This window comes from Rhinoraja longicauda, chromosome 2 (assembly GCF_053455715.1).
Source record: "Rhinoraja longicauda isolate Sanriku21f chromosome 2, sRhiLon1.1, whole genome shotgun sequence".
NCBI classification, from domain to species: domain Eukaryota; kingdom Metazoa; phylum Chordata; class Chondrichthyes; order Rajiformes; family Arhynchobatidae; genus Rhinoraja; species Rhinoraja longicauda.
The window spans coordinates 48,116,258-48,131,639 of record NC_135954.1 but is presented as its reverse complement, the minus strand read 5'-3'; the positions used below and the strand labels follow the sequence as shown (position 1 = coordinate 48,131,639).

General features: G+C 40.1%; 1 protein-coding gene across 3 annotated transcripts in view; it reads left to right on the top strand.

Moving 5' to 3' along the window:
* The window catches only part of tns3 (tensin 3), a 374,519-nt gene that overhangs the window by 253,266 nt on the left and 105,871 nt on the right, over window positions 1-15,382 (top strand). For all 3 annotated transcript variants that reach the window (XM_078418541.1, XM_078418534.1, XM_078418548.1), the window contains exons 9-11: window positions 553-675; window positions 13,123-13,187; window positions 13,876-13,959. In XM_078418541.1, the coding sequence (XP_078274667.1) occupies window positions 553-675; window positions 13,123-13,187; window positions 13,876-13,959 (272 nt within the window). The remainder of the gene's footprint in view (window positions 1-552; window positions 676-13,122; window positions 13,188-13,875; window positions 13,960-15,382) is intronic.

Below are 15,382 nucleotides of genomic sequence, written 5' to 3'. Positions count from 1 at the left end.
TGTTCCATTGACTTTTACCCTTTTCCTTTCAGGAATTTCAGAAATTTCCGTTATTTTTCAATGGGTGATCAAGTTGGTTAAAAACACATGTTTCAGGAATTTCCATTACTTTCATTGGGAATTCATGGTCATTTTTTTTTCAATTTTAAGTTGAGCAATTCACTTACCTTTGTCCTAACAAGCACAGCCATGAGTTTTAATAATCTGCTATCCATTGCTTTGAATGTAGCTGTGATTGAGAAAATGAGGGAAGAAAACCTTGTTTTATTTTATGATTTACTGATTTAATCACTGGCAAATCTACATTTATTTAATCCAGAATCACAATAATACAATCTGGTAAACTTACTTTTCTGCATATTGTCCAAAATAGCAGGTTTAACATTTCTGAATCATTACATGTGATGCTAGTATATCCATGGCGGAGCACCATGGCACATTCCTTGTATATGCACATACTTGGCCAATAAACTTATTAATTCATTCATTCATTCATAGCTATACCAGAGGTTTGCTGTTGTCCCTAAAATGAAAACTCTTCTTCTGTTTCAGGTGATGGATGTAGGTTGGCCAGACCTCCATGCGCCACCTCTGGATAAGATGTGTACCATATGCAAAGCAATGGAGACATGGCTAAACAATGACCCACTTCATGTGGTCGTTATTCACTGCAGAGTAAGCAATATCCACACTAATTATGTTTTTGTTTGGTTTTTGCCTAATTAATATGTGTTTATTTTAGGTTTAGAACAATGATTTACTAACTTTAAATACTAACTTTGTCTGAAGAAGGGTCTCAACCCGAAACGTCACCTATTCCCTTTCTCCAGGGATGCTGCCTGTCCTGCTGAGTTACTCCAGCATTTTGCATGTATCTTCGATTCCTTTGGTCATTTAAATACCTGATTGGCCTTTGTTGCTTTCTAAATAGAAATGTTTTTTTATTGTGACAAAAATAATTTTCTCTCTTTTTGTTGAATTGACAATATCGTTTAGACCATAAACATGAATGTCACAAGAAAGGTGAAGGATGCTCTCTATATTGTAGTTGTCCTTTTCAGAGGAGAAACATTTTGTTGAAGGATTGATATTTTTTTGAATTACATCGATTGGTCCAAATTCAAATGCAGACTACTTGAGTACAGAATAACATTTTTTCATACACTAATTTAGATAATATTTTTAACAACCTCAGAAACACTTCCTTTATCGTAATCACTTCAAGTATGTTAGCAATTTAGGTGCAAATTGTGGTTAGAATTATCATGCTGACATAGAGTTAGGTAAATTAATTTGTGATTCTAAAAACAAGTCTTATTTCCTGTTAGATCTTTACTGTTGCCAGCGAGGAACTTTATTTAAGCAATCATTGATACCTTTGAATTCAGTTGTCAGGCATGAAAGAATTTCCTTCATTTAAAGGATTGCATATTCCTGATCCCAATTTAAAACAAAGAATTTGTACAAACTCCTTTAATAGAAGTAATTTGCATTGTTTACTAAGCTCTTTCTCCATAATAGTTTCAGATTTTGATCCCTCGCAGAGCTTCGTTCTGGTGGTAGAGAGTGATCCTTCGAAGAGTTGTGTTGTGTTGAATACAATGAATGATTTTGGTGCCATCAGACAGAGGGAAAAACATGCTGACGAGATGTAGGATGCTCGAAAATGCATCTGTGGAGATTCAGTGCACAATGGACGTTATTAGTTCATGATCCAGAGACCTGACATAGATAGAGTGGATGTGGAGAAGATGTTTCCAGTAATGGGAGAGTTTAGGACCAGAGGGCACAGCTTCAGAATAAAAGGATGTACCTTTAGAATGGAGATGAGGAGGAATTCCTTTGCCAGAGGGTGGTGAATCTGTGGAATTCATTGCCACAGATGGCTGTGGAGGCCAAGTCAATAGGTATTTTTAAAGCAGACATTGATAGGTTTGCCATTAGTAAAAGTGCCAAAGGTTATGGCAGAAGACTGGAGAATGGGGTTGAGAGGGAAAAATAAATCAACCATGATCGAATGCCAGAGCAGACTTGATGGGCTGAATGTCCTAATTCTGCTTCTATGTGTTATGAACTTGCAATATTAATCTGGAGATAAAAGTTCAAATTGAAGTAATTAAGTCCAATAATAAAGCTGGTTATCAGTAATTGCTGTAAAAACCAATGTGGATCTCTAATATCTGCCAGGGAATGATATCTGCCATCCTTATTCAGCCTGGTTAGACCCACAGTAATCTAGTTGAGTCTTTCAATATCCTCTGGCAGGCTAATCAAGCCACTTGACTCGGGTACAATTATGGACAGGAAATAAATGCTAACCATCCCAAAACATTCTAACACCACATCCCATGAATGAATAAGATAAATTGGCATGATTAAGTGCTGAGACTCATTTCAGATGATTTGAGATTGCAGCACTGGTGCAGCTGTTTCCCCAATGTAAATCACGCTTCAAGGAAGCAAAACCTTCAAAAATCACACATCTTCATTGTTTTGGTTTAAACAAATATGTTTGAGGATTATGTACACCGAATGTATAGTTTTGTTTTTTGAAAGCCTTCCTAAGATATCCATAAAAGGTCAAATACCAAACAAGAAATTGAAGCAATATTAACGAGAATCATTTGTGACAAATGTTTTACACCTTTGGACTTTTACTCTTGTTTATACTGGCTATATTTCTGGCAGCTTTACTATATTTAGAAGGCTCGGTAGGATGTTTCTCAGTAGAGTTTGGTTCTGTAGTCATTTGATATTTAACTCATATCAGTGGGGTTTAGTGTGACCACACATTGTTTATTTTTGAAGGAGCTATTTATGGCAGTCACAGCAGGTTAGGTTAAAATTTATATTAGTCTTCATATGGCAAGAAATAAACATCTCAATTGCATCAGTCTGAATTTATTCCTCCCTGTCCCCCCAACACATCAATCCATAGAAGGGTGCTGACTGGAAACCTCACTTACCCATGTTCTCCAGAGATGCTGCCTGATCCACTGAGTTCCTCCAGCACTTTGTGTTCTCTTTTGTAAACTGGCATCTGCAATTCCTTGTTTCTATATTTTGACAGCTCCAATTCCTCTCTCTGACAGGAGTTCTGTGAGATCCTCTCTCTAACCATCTGCCCTATTAACCTCCCCCCCTTCCCCCCCTTGCCTGTGTTCACCTATTACCTACCGCACTTCGTCCTGCCACTCCTCTCTCCCAACTTTCATTCTCCCCTGGCCCCCTCCATCCCCCTTCAGTCTGAAGAAGGGCCCCAACCCAAAGAGTAACCTATCCATGTTTTCCAGAGATGCTGCCTAACCTGCTGAGTTACTCCAGCACTTTGTGTGCTCCCTTGTTGTTTGCTGCAGGATAGGCAGCAGCAAGCAGGGAGCAAGGAAAGACAGTAGGATTAAATTGTATTTATTTCAATGCAAGAGGTTTGACAGGAAAGGCGGATGACCTCGGGGTATGGATAGATATGAGCGAGTGGGACGTTTATGTCATAACTGAAACCTTGCTAAGATCTGGCAGCTCAATATTCCAGGGTACAGGTGCTTCAAGTGAGAATAGATATGGGGGTGAAAGAAGAGGGGCAGATGACATACTGCTTGAGGAGAACATCAGAGCAGGATGATATTACTGAAGGATTGTCCAGTAAGGCTATTTGGGTGGAGCTGAGAAAAAAAACAGTTCAACCATTTTATTTCCCCAGAAGATGGTAGGTATATGGAATGAGCTGCCAGAGGAAGTAGTTGTGGAAGGTACAATAACAGCATTTAAAAGATATTTGCACAGGAACATGGATAGGGAAGTTTTAAAAGGATGCGAGACAAATGCAGGCAAATGCGACTGATTAGATAGGGCATCTTAATTGGCATAAACAAGTATTTCAATACTCTTTGATTTGACAGCCATGCTGCTTGAGACAGATAACTGAAGGAAGCGTAGGATTGGGAATTCTAGATGCCATGATTTAAAACTGCATTGTGCATTTCCTTTAAATTGCAGGGAATGGGAGCACCATATCTCATAAGTTCACTCCAAAACATATCACTTACCGAGTATTGTAGTTGATGGTGACATTTTAAAGCATTGAATTGTCAATAATGATACGCACATAACCATTTAGAATGTAAGAAGAGGAATAGGCCATTCACCATTGGACCTTTATCAGTATCCCCCTGCATTGTGGCTGATCAGTATTTATATTCCATTTGCTTTGTGAGGATTCATGCTCCCTTCTGACCTACCCTGACAACCATCTATTAATCTCACTATTCACAACGTCAATTGACCCTTGTTAGGGTCAGAGGTTTGGATTTCACCTTGCCTCCCTCGCTGTGGACTTTGCTGGATCCTATAGGGGTGGTGCTTTAAAACTTTCCAAAGGATCTTGGCTCATTGTGAAGCGGTTTTATTTTAATGATTTAAAGCGCTTTGGAACTTTTATTTCATAATCTACGGCCTGTTACAGTGCAGCTGGAGAACAGAGTGCGGCTTTAGAGATGTGGGCCCACCACACGGCTCAGAACTCTTGGCAGAGCTTCATGTTTGTGCAGTCATTGAAATTGAAACAGTATTCAGCAGAGTAGAATGACCTACTCCATAAAGGTCAAGATGTTCTTCTAAGTAGGCTTCACTGAAGTTGTCCTAACAAGGTTTCATTTTAAGAACTGAAATCTAGATACATAATCGGTACTAATGTTTAGTAAGTTCAGATTTTATTGTTCGAAGAAACGACAATATCCTCTTTTTAGCACTGCAGTGAGTTAAGGAAAATATCCTAAAAGGAAAAATTGTGCAAATAATATCATAGCCAATCTTTCTCATGGTAACATTGCAACAGCTACATTATCCTCCCCTATTCCCACACTGATTATTTATGAGCAATGCTGTCTGGTAGCTGTAACCTTTCATAGTTGGGTGTCTAATACAATGAATAACCTATTTTCTAAGGAATAGATGGCAGTTAATCATAATTGAAAGAACACAAGTCGTTCAAAATACCATTTCTTCGGTTCTTAATAGCTTTAGAAAGATTAACTCATGTTAGTGTATTTTTACAAGGGCTTGAGTGAATCAGTGTGGTTGCAGAGCCGAATGCCAGAAAGATGTTCACAAACAGTGCTAAAACTGAAGAAAAATTTTAAACTTGACTTGGGTTTTGTAAAGTAGTGCATGTTGGGGAAGTCCAGAACAAGGGGTCACAGTTTAAGGATAAGGGGGAAGTCTTTTAGGACCGAGATGAGAATGTTTTTTTTCACACAGAGAGTGGTGAATCTGTGGAATTCTCTGCCACAGAAGGTAGTTGAGGCCAGTTCATTGGCTATATTTAAGACGGAGTTAGATGTGGCCCTTGTGGCTAAAGGGATCAGGGGGTATGGAGAGAAGGCAGGTACGGGATACTGAGTTGGATGATCAGCCATGATCATATTGAATGGCTGTGCAGGCTCGAAGGCCCGAATGGCCTTCTCCTGCACCTATTTTCTATGTGTCAACTTGCAGAACTAACGCAGGCTTAGATGTTACAACTGAGTGAGGTAGAGCTATTTTTAGTTTGTTTCCCTATTGCTACGTCTGTTGCTGCCGGAGCCAAGGTCTGTTTTTCATTTATGAGCTCAATGCTTCTTTGTTTCCTTCCTGAAGAAAAGTACCTGCGTTTTGCTGTTCCTAACTCTTCCAGATTATTGCACTTACTGCATTTTTGTCCCCAAGCAAGACAAATTCAATATCCATTCCAAATTCTCAAACAGGTTTTAGAATTTCTAGTACAAAACCATCTGAGACAAGTCATTAGTGGTGGAAGGGCGTTATTCAGACTGTAGTCTGTGACCAGTGGTATTCCGTGAGATCTGTGCTGGGATCTCTGCTGTTTGTAATATATATAAATGGCTTGGATGTAAGTATAGTGACTTACGGAATTGCAGATGCTGGATAACAAAATAAAAGATGCAAAGCACTAGAGTAACTCATCGGGTTAGGCGACATCTCATAGGTAGACACAAAATGCTGGAGTAACTCAGCGAGTCAGGCAACATCTCGGGAGAAGGAATGGGTGACGTTTTAGGGCGAGACCCTTCTTCAGACTGAAGAAGGGTCTCAACCCAAAACGTCACCCATTCCTTCGCTCCCGAAATGCTTCCTGACCCGCTGAGTTACTCCAGCATTTTGTGTCTACCTTCGATTTAAACCAGCATCTGCAGTTTTTTTCCTAGGGAACATCTCATGTTGCCTGACCCGCTGAGTTACCTCAGCATTTGGACATAAATATAAATGGGTAGGTCAGTAAGTGAGCAGACAACATCAAAATTGGTGGGAAAGAACTGCAGTCAGTTATATTCAATGATCAGAATACCAATGTTGACATTTGATGCTGTTGCTCTTTTCTGTTCAACGCCAGAAAAATTTATGAATCGAAGAGATGATGCACATCGTGTGCAGGAATACCAAATTGAATTTTTGTGCCATATTGATGAATGAAATGGAGCCAGTTCAGATAATTTATTTCTGTGCATGTCTATACAGGCATTCCCCAACTTTTATAAAAGGTGACTAACATAAGCTCGCACTTAGGTATGCAATTCTTTAAGCCCACTGATGCCCACATGGTCCCTGATTTGGAGCTCCCCCATTGTCTCCACGTCGAAGTTCCCACATGGTCTCCTGTTCAGAACACCCACTTGGACTCCACGTCGGAGCTCCCACTTGGTCTACGTGTCGGAGCTCCCACTTGGTCTGCGTGTCGGAGCTCCCACTTGGTCTCTGTGTCGGAGCTCCCCCGTTGTCTCCACGTCAGAGCTCCCACCTGGTCTCCATGTCGGAGCTCCCACTTGGTCTCCACGTCGGAGCTCCCACTTGGTCTCTGTGTCGGAGCTCCCCCGTTGTCTCCACGTCAGATCTCCCACCTGGTCTCCATGTCGGAGCTCCCACTTGGTCTCCACGTCCGATCTCCCATTTGATCTCAGTGACGGAGCTCCCACGTGGTCTCCACATCGAATAGTAAATTTACTAATGCTCAGTAGCACTTCCGTTTCTGACTCATGTAACATCCAACTTATGCAAGTGTCTGTGGGACATCACTCTTATGTAAGTCGGGGAGTGTCTGGACTGCACTCAGGTTCCTTCTTTTACTGTCTATGCCTCAGTGCTAAGACATGAGTCAAAGATGACTCGCAGTTTAACTAAATGATCTCTGATTGAAAGTATGTGCATGTTAAGGACTTAATTGGCCTTCTTGAAACATTAAACATTCTGAGGTGTTTCTTCTAGTTGGATGGTCTAGAACCAGGGGCAGGATAAGATCAGGAGTCATCTGCTTATGACTGAAATGATGAAGAAAGTCATCTCTCAGAGGGTTGTGAATGTTTGGAATTCCCCCACCCTGAGCTCTCATGGAGACTGTGTCAGTTGGGGCATTCTTTAGGTGTAATGGGGAAATTAGGGTTTTGGAAACCAGTCTGGAAAGTGCAGTTGGTGCTGAGATGAGAGCAGCTGTGATCTTATTGAAGAATGGAGCAGAATTGGGGGACCTTGTTGTCCACTCTTTCATCTTGTGCTCTTGGATGATTCTGATGCCTCACTGTTGAGCAGACAACAGATACCTCATTATCAAGATTTAAACATCAGGAATACCAGACTTGGCAATGTGGTGAGAGCTTTCTGTTAAGTTACAGTTGTACAAGACGTAGGTGAGGCTGCATTTGGAGTGTTGTAGATAGAAACAAAGTGCTGGAGTATCTCAGCGGGTAAGGCAGCATCTCTGGAGAAAAAGGATGGGTGACATTTTAGGTTAGGACCTTTCTTCAGACTGAATGTATTGGGGTGGGAAACTAGAGGTAAGAAAAGGCCAGAACAAAGCGGATGACCAAGGAAGGGTGGAGCCAATAATGGCCCATTGTTGGCTGGGGAAGAGGTGATAACGAAGAGAAACAAGGATGTGAACAGTGAAACTAGTAGGACAACTAGGATGGGGGAGGGGGGGGGGGAGTATTGGGTTCAGTTTTGATCAGCCAGTTATAAGAAGTATGTTGTTAAGCTGGAAAGTGTGCAGAGAAGATTTACGAACATGTAGCAAGAACTTGAGGGCCTGAGCTATAGGGAGAGTTTGGGCAGACTAGGAATTTATTCCTTGGCGCACAGGACGCTGGGGAGTAATCTTACAGAGGTGTATAAGATCACGCGGGGAATAGATTGGGTGAATGCACATTCTTTTATCCAGTGTAGGGGAATAAAAAACCAGAGGACATAGCTTTAGGGTGAGAGGGGAAAGATTTAGTAGGAACCTGAAGGGCAACTTTTTCACACAGCAAGTGGTGGGTATATGAAACAAGCTGCCTGAGAAGGAAGTTGATGTAAGTACTATAACAGCATTTAAAATACATTAGTGCAGGTACATTGATAGGAAAGCTTTAGGGAGATATGGATCAAACGCAGGCAGATGGCAATAGTGTAGATGCGGCATTTTGCTCAGCATGGGCAAGTTGGGCCGAAGGGCCTGTTCTATCGTGTATGACTCCAAATCTACTAAATAATGTTGCCAACTGCTCTGTCTTCCAGCCCCAGATCTTTCCCTTTACCAATCTTTTATCAGCAAATTTGGCTACAGTGAATGAAATTAAGTGAAGGATCTATGTAAAGTAGTTCCTTGATCAGGTGGCATTTAAAATGTTAGCAACACCGTGATCCTATTTGTGCACATCAATGGATGTTGGGCCTGCAGTGTCCAAGCACTCTCCACCATTCAAAGGAACAACATTGTTCTGTTCATAGCCCAAATTACATTTTCTGCCTGTTCCCCATAATTTTTGATTCCCCTGTGGATCAACAATCTATCTATCTCGACATTAAAAACAAGTAATGACTCAATTTCCACAGCTCTCTGGGTCAGAGAATTCCAAGGTTTCACACTCCTCTGTGGGAAGTTAATTCTTCAACATCTCGCCCTTAAATGGGTATTTCTTAATCCTCAAAACCTTAATTGCTTCAGAATTACCTCTCATTTTTCCAAAGACCAGTGAGGCCATATAATAGAGTTACATTGAGAGGGGAACTTTCCTTACATATAAAAGTACTCAGCAATTGCTATGATGATAGAACAGCTTTCCCTTCAAAGCTAGACTGTCTTACATTCAATCTTCTGTCATTACCTTTTCAAGTCACATTTCAAGAACACATCAATTCAATGAAAACATATTTAACAGCTGCATCAAATTTCCAAATATCTGATCTCAGAGAATTCACACCTGGTTTAGGCAGAATGTAAGGTCTTGCCTGTTCTAAATCATAACTTGATGTGTGTATTGTTTTCGTTGAACTAGTATTTTTATAATGAGGTGGATTTACAATCATAGAGTTGGATAGCAAAGAAATGGACCCTCTGGCCCACCAGATCTTTGCTGCACCCCAAGCGCCTGTTTACACTAATCTCATTTTATTCTCCTGGCGTTTTAATCAATTCCACCCAGATTCTACTACTTAGCCTTCGTCAATTTACAGTGACCAATTAACCCACAAATCCATTCGTCTTTGGCATACGAGTGGAAACCAGAGCAGCTGGGAGAAACCCTTGCAGTCACAGGGAAGTATTTACATACTCCACCCAACTACAGCACATAAATGAACAGCCTCTCCCTCAATGTCAGCAAGGACTTCAGGGATTGAACATGGTGTACATGCTCCAGTCAGCATCAATAATGCCGAAGTGGAGATGGTTGTGGGCTTCAAGTTTCTGGGCATTAATATCATCAACAATTTTTCCTGAACCAACCCCATTTAAGCTATGACCAAGACAGCACACTAATGCCTCTACTTCCTCAGAAGACAAGAAGTTTGGCATATCCAACAACTCTTACCAACGTCCACTGATGCACTGTAGAAAGCATCCTAACAGGAAACATCACAACTTGGTTTGTCGACCTCTCTGCTCAAGACCGCAAGGAACTGCAGAGAGTTGTAGATGTAGTCCAGTCCATCACACAAACTAGCCTCCCCTCCATTGACTCCATCTACACCTCGACCTCGGGTAAGCAGCCAACGTAATCAAGGACCATTTGCTCCCAGGTCATTCCCTCTTCCCCCCCCCCCCCATTGATTAGAATATACAGAAGCTTGAAAGTGTATACCAGCAAATTCAGGAACAGCTTCCCCACTGTCAGCAGATTCGATAGCAAGCAACAAAAAAGCTTTTCACTGTACCTTGTACATGTGACAATAAAATAAACTACTGAATTCTCATAAACAACGAGTGTAGTGCCAATCTTGCAATTTACGTCATTGTGGAACTTGCACTTATTTAACTACACTTGTTCTGTAGCTATAACGCTGATTTTATTCCGCACTCTCGTCGGCCTCCCACTATATTCTGTACTTGGGTAGTCTCCCCATTATATTCTGCACTGTGTTTTTCTCTTTGCACTAGGTGTTATACTTCTGTATGGCTTGATTATACTTAGGTGTTGTATAATTTGATTGCATAGCACACAAACTAAGTGTTTCACTGCATCTACCTGACAAGAATAAAACAATCCAATACCACTGGAGCTATGAGGCTGCAATTCTAGTTGTGCCGCCAGTATAGAATTGGAAATATTTTATTTGTACGATACATCAAAGTTATAAAACAGTATAAACTTCTTTAATGAAGAAACACACGAGTATGTTCTGAATCTAGCTATTCTAGTGTCTCTTTCCTCTCCTCCCATGCATGGACAGCAGTGGCAGATGTCATAGTTTTGCCAACATGATATCACTAAAATCAGATCAAGTTGCAGCTGGGTGGAATAAAGCCATTGAGTTCTCATGACCTGCCCACAGGCAAAATGGAAGTCCTGACTCAGTGATCCCAGTCCACTCACTCTTCTGAAATATATTTACAGTTAAATACTAGGCAGATTCAGTGACCTGTCAAAATAAAATAGCAAAATAAAGCTGCATCCTTTCAGAAAATGTTTAAATTTCATCAAACTGAAAGGTTAACTCTGTTTCCATCTTTTTCTGCTTCATTTCAGATTTTCAGCATTTCCAAATAATCCTACTTTATGGTCAGCAACAACTTTGAATAGTTGACTATACTGTGAATGTAATGCTGAGGGTTTAAAAATAGGAAATATGGTTTAATTGTATGTTTAGTTCAGAATTTTATATGGCAACATTTTATTTACAAGAGTCTAGTCAGTAAATTTACATTAAAAAAATCTTGGAAGGGCTTCTTTACTACTCTGGTCGACAAGTATACGTAACAGACTGCAAATGCTGGAAACATGAGCGAAGGAACTCAGCAATTCAGACAGCATCTGTGAAGGGAAATGGACTGACAACACAGGGTGGGAATCCAGTCTGATGGAGTAGAGGGGGACAATGCTGGAATACAGTGCTAGGGATGGGGCATACCTGCCGAGTGATAGGTGGATACACATGAGAAGGGGTGGTTGACAAATGGTTGGAAATAGTGGCAAAGGTTATGCAGTCGGTTCTGGATGTTTGGTCATTCCAAAATTATTTACTGATCTCAATTGTCTTCAATCAAGGAATGGCATGGAACATCAACCATAACACTCCCTTTAGATTGTAACCATTGCTGGGTGTTAGTATTGATATAAAGCCATTCAAGAATGCAGCTTCTACTGTAATAACATAAGTGTTCAAATAACCTGCATACGTTCACTGTCATTCCTCTCATGAAGAATAAATGGTTGAGCTGGTGACAACTTGATCCCATCAATTGCCGATACCTCAGAAGAGGAGGGGAGTAAAATTAATCACATTCCACTCTTTGCTGCAAGCAAACTAGTACAAAAACTAATCCTACCTTCCATGACACTTCTTTTGAGATGGGAAAAGGGTCAGGTTCAGAAACTAGTCAATGCTACTAGTCTAGGTTGTTCTGTTTTAACATAGAATTGGGGGGAAAAAATTTCATGCACTGAACCCATCCCAAAAGTGTAGTAATAATCTAACCACACAATGTGGAACAAGAACTATTTTATTCTGATTGTCTTAGAAACAGAAAATAGGTGCAGGAGTAGGCCATTCGGCCCTTCGAGCCAGCACCGCCATTCAATATGATCATGGCTGATCATCCAACTCAGTATCCCGTACCTGCCTTCTCTCCATACCCCCTGATCCCTTTAGCCACAAGGGCCACATCTAACTCCCTCTTAAATATAGCCAATGAACTGGCCTCAACTACCTTCTGTGGCAGAGAATTCCACAGATTCACCACTCTCTGTGTGAAAAAAGACTTTCTCATCTCGGTCCTAAAAGACTTCCCCCTTATCCTTAAACTGTGACCCCTTGTTCTGGACTTCCCCAACATCGGGAACAATCTTCCTGCATCTAGCCTGTCCAACCCCTTAAGAATTTTGTAAGTTTCTATAAGATCCCCCGAGTCTATCCAGTCTTTCTTCATATGAAAGTCCTGCCATCCCAGGAATCAATCTGGTCTTCCAGTTGAATGAAGGCTTTGGGATTTTCAGTCCTATTTAACATTTAATATTGCTCGATTAACTGAGCATTATAATCTCCATGTTATTTGTTTCAATGTATATCCAGGCTTGCAAATGAATAAATGAATGAATGAATGAATACTTCATTGTCACATGTGACAAGTCACAGTGAAATTCTTTCCATACCCAAGGTATGGGTATGTCCCCCTTTGTTGTTCCCCTCCCTCATGGCAGTCACCCCCCCCCCCCCCCCCAGGCCGGATCCTCCGTTGTTCCTTCCCCCAGATATCTTAATTATTCCAATTCTTACATAAACATACCTCCATAATAACAAATTAACTCTTCCAGAAATTAGGACAAATTAAATCCTCAAGCTTCATTTAACTATATTTCTGTAATAATAAATGTAATGATGATGACTGTACTAATCTTAGTCTTGCAGTGAAGGTTCTCAACCCAAAATGTCACCTACTCATGTTCTCCATGGGTGCTGCTTAACCCTGAGTTACTCCAGTATTTTGTGTTTTTCCTTAATATTCTTACTTATCTTGTGCACGCCTCACTAATCTTGTGAAATTTTTTCATATGATGAACGTTAGACATAGGCAACAGGCAACGTGTCTTTCCTCGTGGATACCTTTAAGGTGCTAATCAGAAACTTAGTTTCACTTGTTTCATTTTCTTTCTCCAGGGAGGTAAAGGAAGAATAGGAGTGGTTATATCATCGTATATGCACTTCACCAATATATCTGCAAGGTAATAGCTGAAATTGATTGATGCATTTTGCTAAAGTTGGCGCAGTTGTTGATTGTGAGAATGTTTTCTTGTTGATTTGTAGAATTCATCATGTTCTGAAGGGCCTGTGCCTGTGCTATACTGTTTTATGTGCTTATCTTGGTATCTTATTTGAAAGAAATATTCCCTTTACTGCCTTGGAATGGCCAGTAAATGCTGACTTTGTCAATAAAATTCACATCCCATGAAATGAATATTAAAAGATACTTGGTAACAAACAGAAACTGGTGGAAATACTGAGGCAGCACATGGGAAGAGAGAAAAAGAGTCAATGTTTCAGCTCAGTGATCTTACATCAGAACAATTCTGATTAAAAAATCATCAAACTGAAATGTTGATTCTCTTTTTTCAGCCCAAGTTGTTTGACCTGCTGAGGATTTCCAGAAGTTATTGTTTCCATTGTGTATAATATTTTGCTGATGTATAAGATTTAATCTCGCCTCTGCTGCACAACAGACGTTACTTAACAAATGCTGTGTACCAAGTTCCATTTCATAATCAGCACGACATTCACTCTGTTTAACTTCTAGTTTTATCATTTCTATCTGAACAGCCTCTTTGATTTTAAAAATGTGTTTCCCATTTAAGAATTAGTGTTTCCATCTGTTGATGTTTAATATTCATTCATCTGAACTATTTATCGTTGCAGTGCTGATCAAGCCCTTGACAGGTTTGCAATGAAGAAATTCTACGATGATAAAGTTTCTGCCTTAATGCAACCATCACAGAAACGGTGAGTGCAAAGTTGTCTCATTTCATCTCACTTGGTTTCCTTTTACTCATTATTGATCTGCCAGTGGTATGAGCAAAGAAATCAATTTTGTCATGTCATCTAGCAAAATCCCTTAATTGGAGATGAAGAACACAATTTTAAAACTCCTTAAATTTAGAAGTAATGCAACAGGGTACTCAGCAGCCAGGATGGTTAATCTCTGCAGATGGAAAATACATTGTGATTCAATAATTAACATTCCAAATTTGTTTTTATAGATCTGATACTGTTTTTTGTGTAAATAAATCTACATTTTTGGTTTTAAGATTTTATCTTAATCCCTGTTAAGAAGATTTTCAATACATATTAATTGCATACATCTGGAGATTAGTGAGAGGCAACAAAAATGAATTTGGGCGTATTGTCTACGATAGTGCTCGCTTGTTTTTATGCTTACAGAAGAAGTATCAAGAAAAGTTGTTAGAAGTATAATGTGTGTTGGAGACAACATTTTCACCTTGGATCCATGCATACCAGCATAATCCCAAATTAAACCCCTACTCTGGTGACTGAATTGTGTACAATCTGCTGCAGGAACGAAAGGGCTATTTGGCACTTGTTTTTCTTTATCTAACCCAGTGCTTGAGAATGAAAAGAAGGAATAGTTCTCAGAGAAAGTATAGCAGTCGTGAAGTGTAAACACTGCTGATATTTATGCTGCAAAATGAGAAGTTGTTCCAGGCCATTAAAAGTGTTAAGTAAACTCTTTCAAGGTAAAAGTTCAAAAGTAGAGCCAAGGAAATATCATCTCTGGTTTGGTGTTTAATTATTTTCCCTACCCTCCTGTATAATTTTTTTCTATTCTCTGAAACCTAGGGTTCTCAAAGGCTCTTTTTGGGCACAAGTTGTTTTTGGAAATCTGTTCAGTTAAGGGAGTGCCAAGGACTGAAGTTGATAGTTGACACTGCTCGAATAAAAACGCTGCAAAAGAGTAAAGACCAAGGGCTCTCTCCCACCACCACACCTCCTCACCTCCTCCAGCTTTGTGCAATGTCAACCAGTTGTGACACCCCTTTGCTACAGTTAAAATCAATCACGGCTTCAAAAGTGGTAGTCTGCTCTGAGACTGATAGCTTGGCCATGATGTTTCAGCTCGATATATTTTTAAACGAACAGTGGTGGTAACAATGTTTTCAGTGACAATTTTTAAAGCATGAATAAAATGCTGAATGATATTTTTGTATTGCGTTACTTTATTATCATTTAGTATGTCAGTCAATGGAGCGTGTTTTTATATATGCAGGAATTAAGACCAAGTGGACAAAGGTTTAAGGTGAGAGAGGAAAGATTTAATAGGAACGTGACATGCAATCTTACTACACAGAGGGTGGTGGTGTGTGGAAGCAGTTGAGGCAGTAACAATAACAATACGCAAAAGATATTT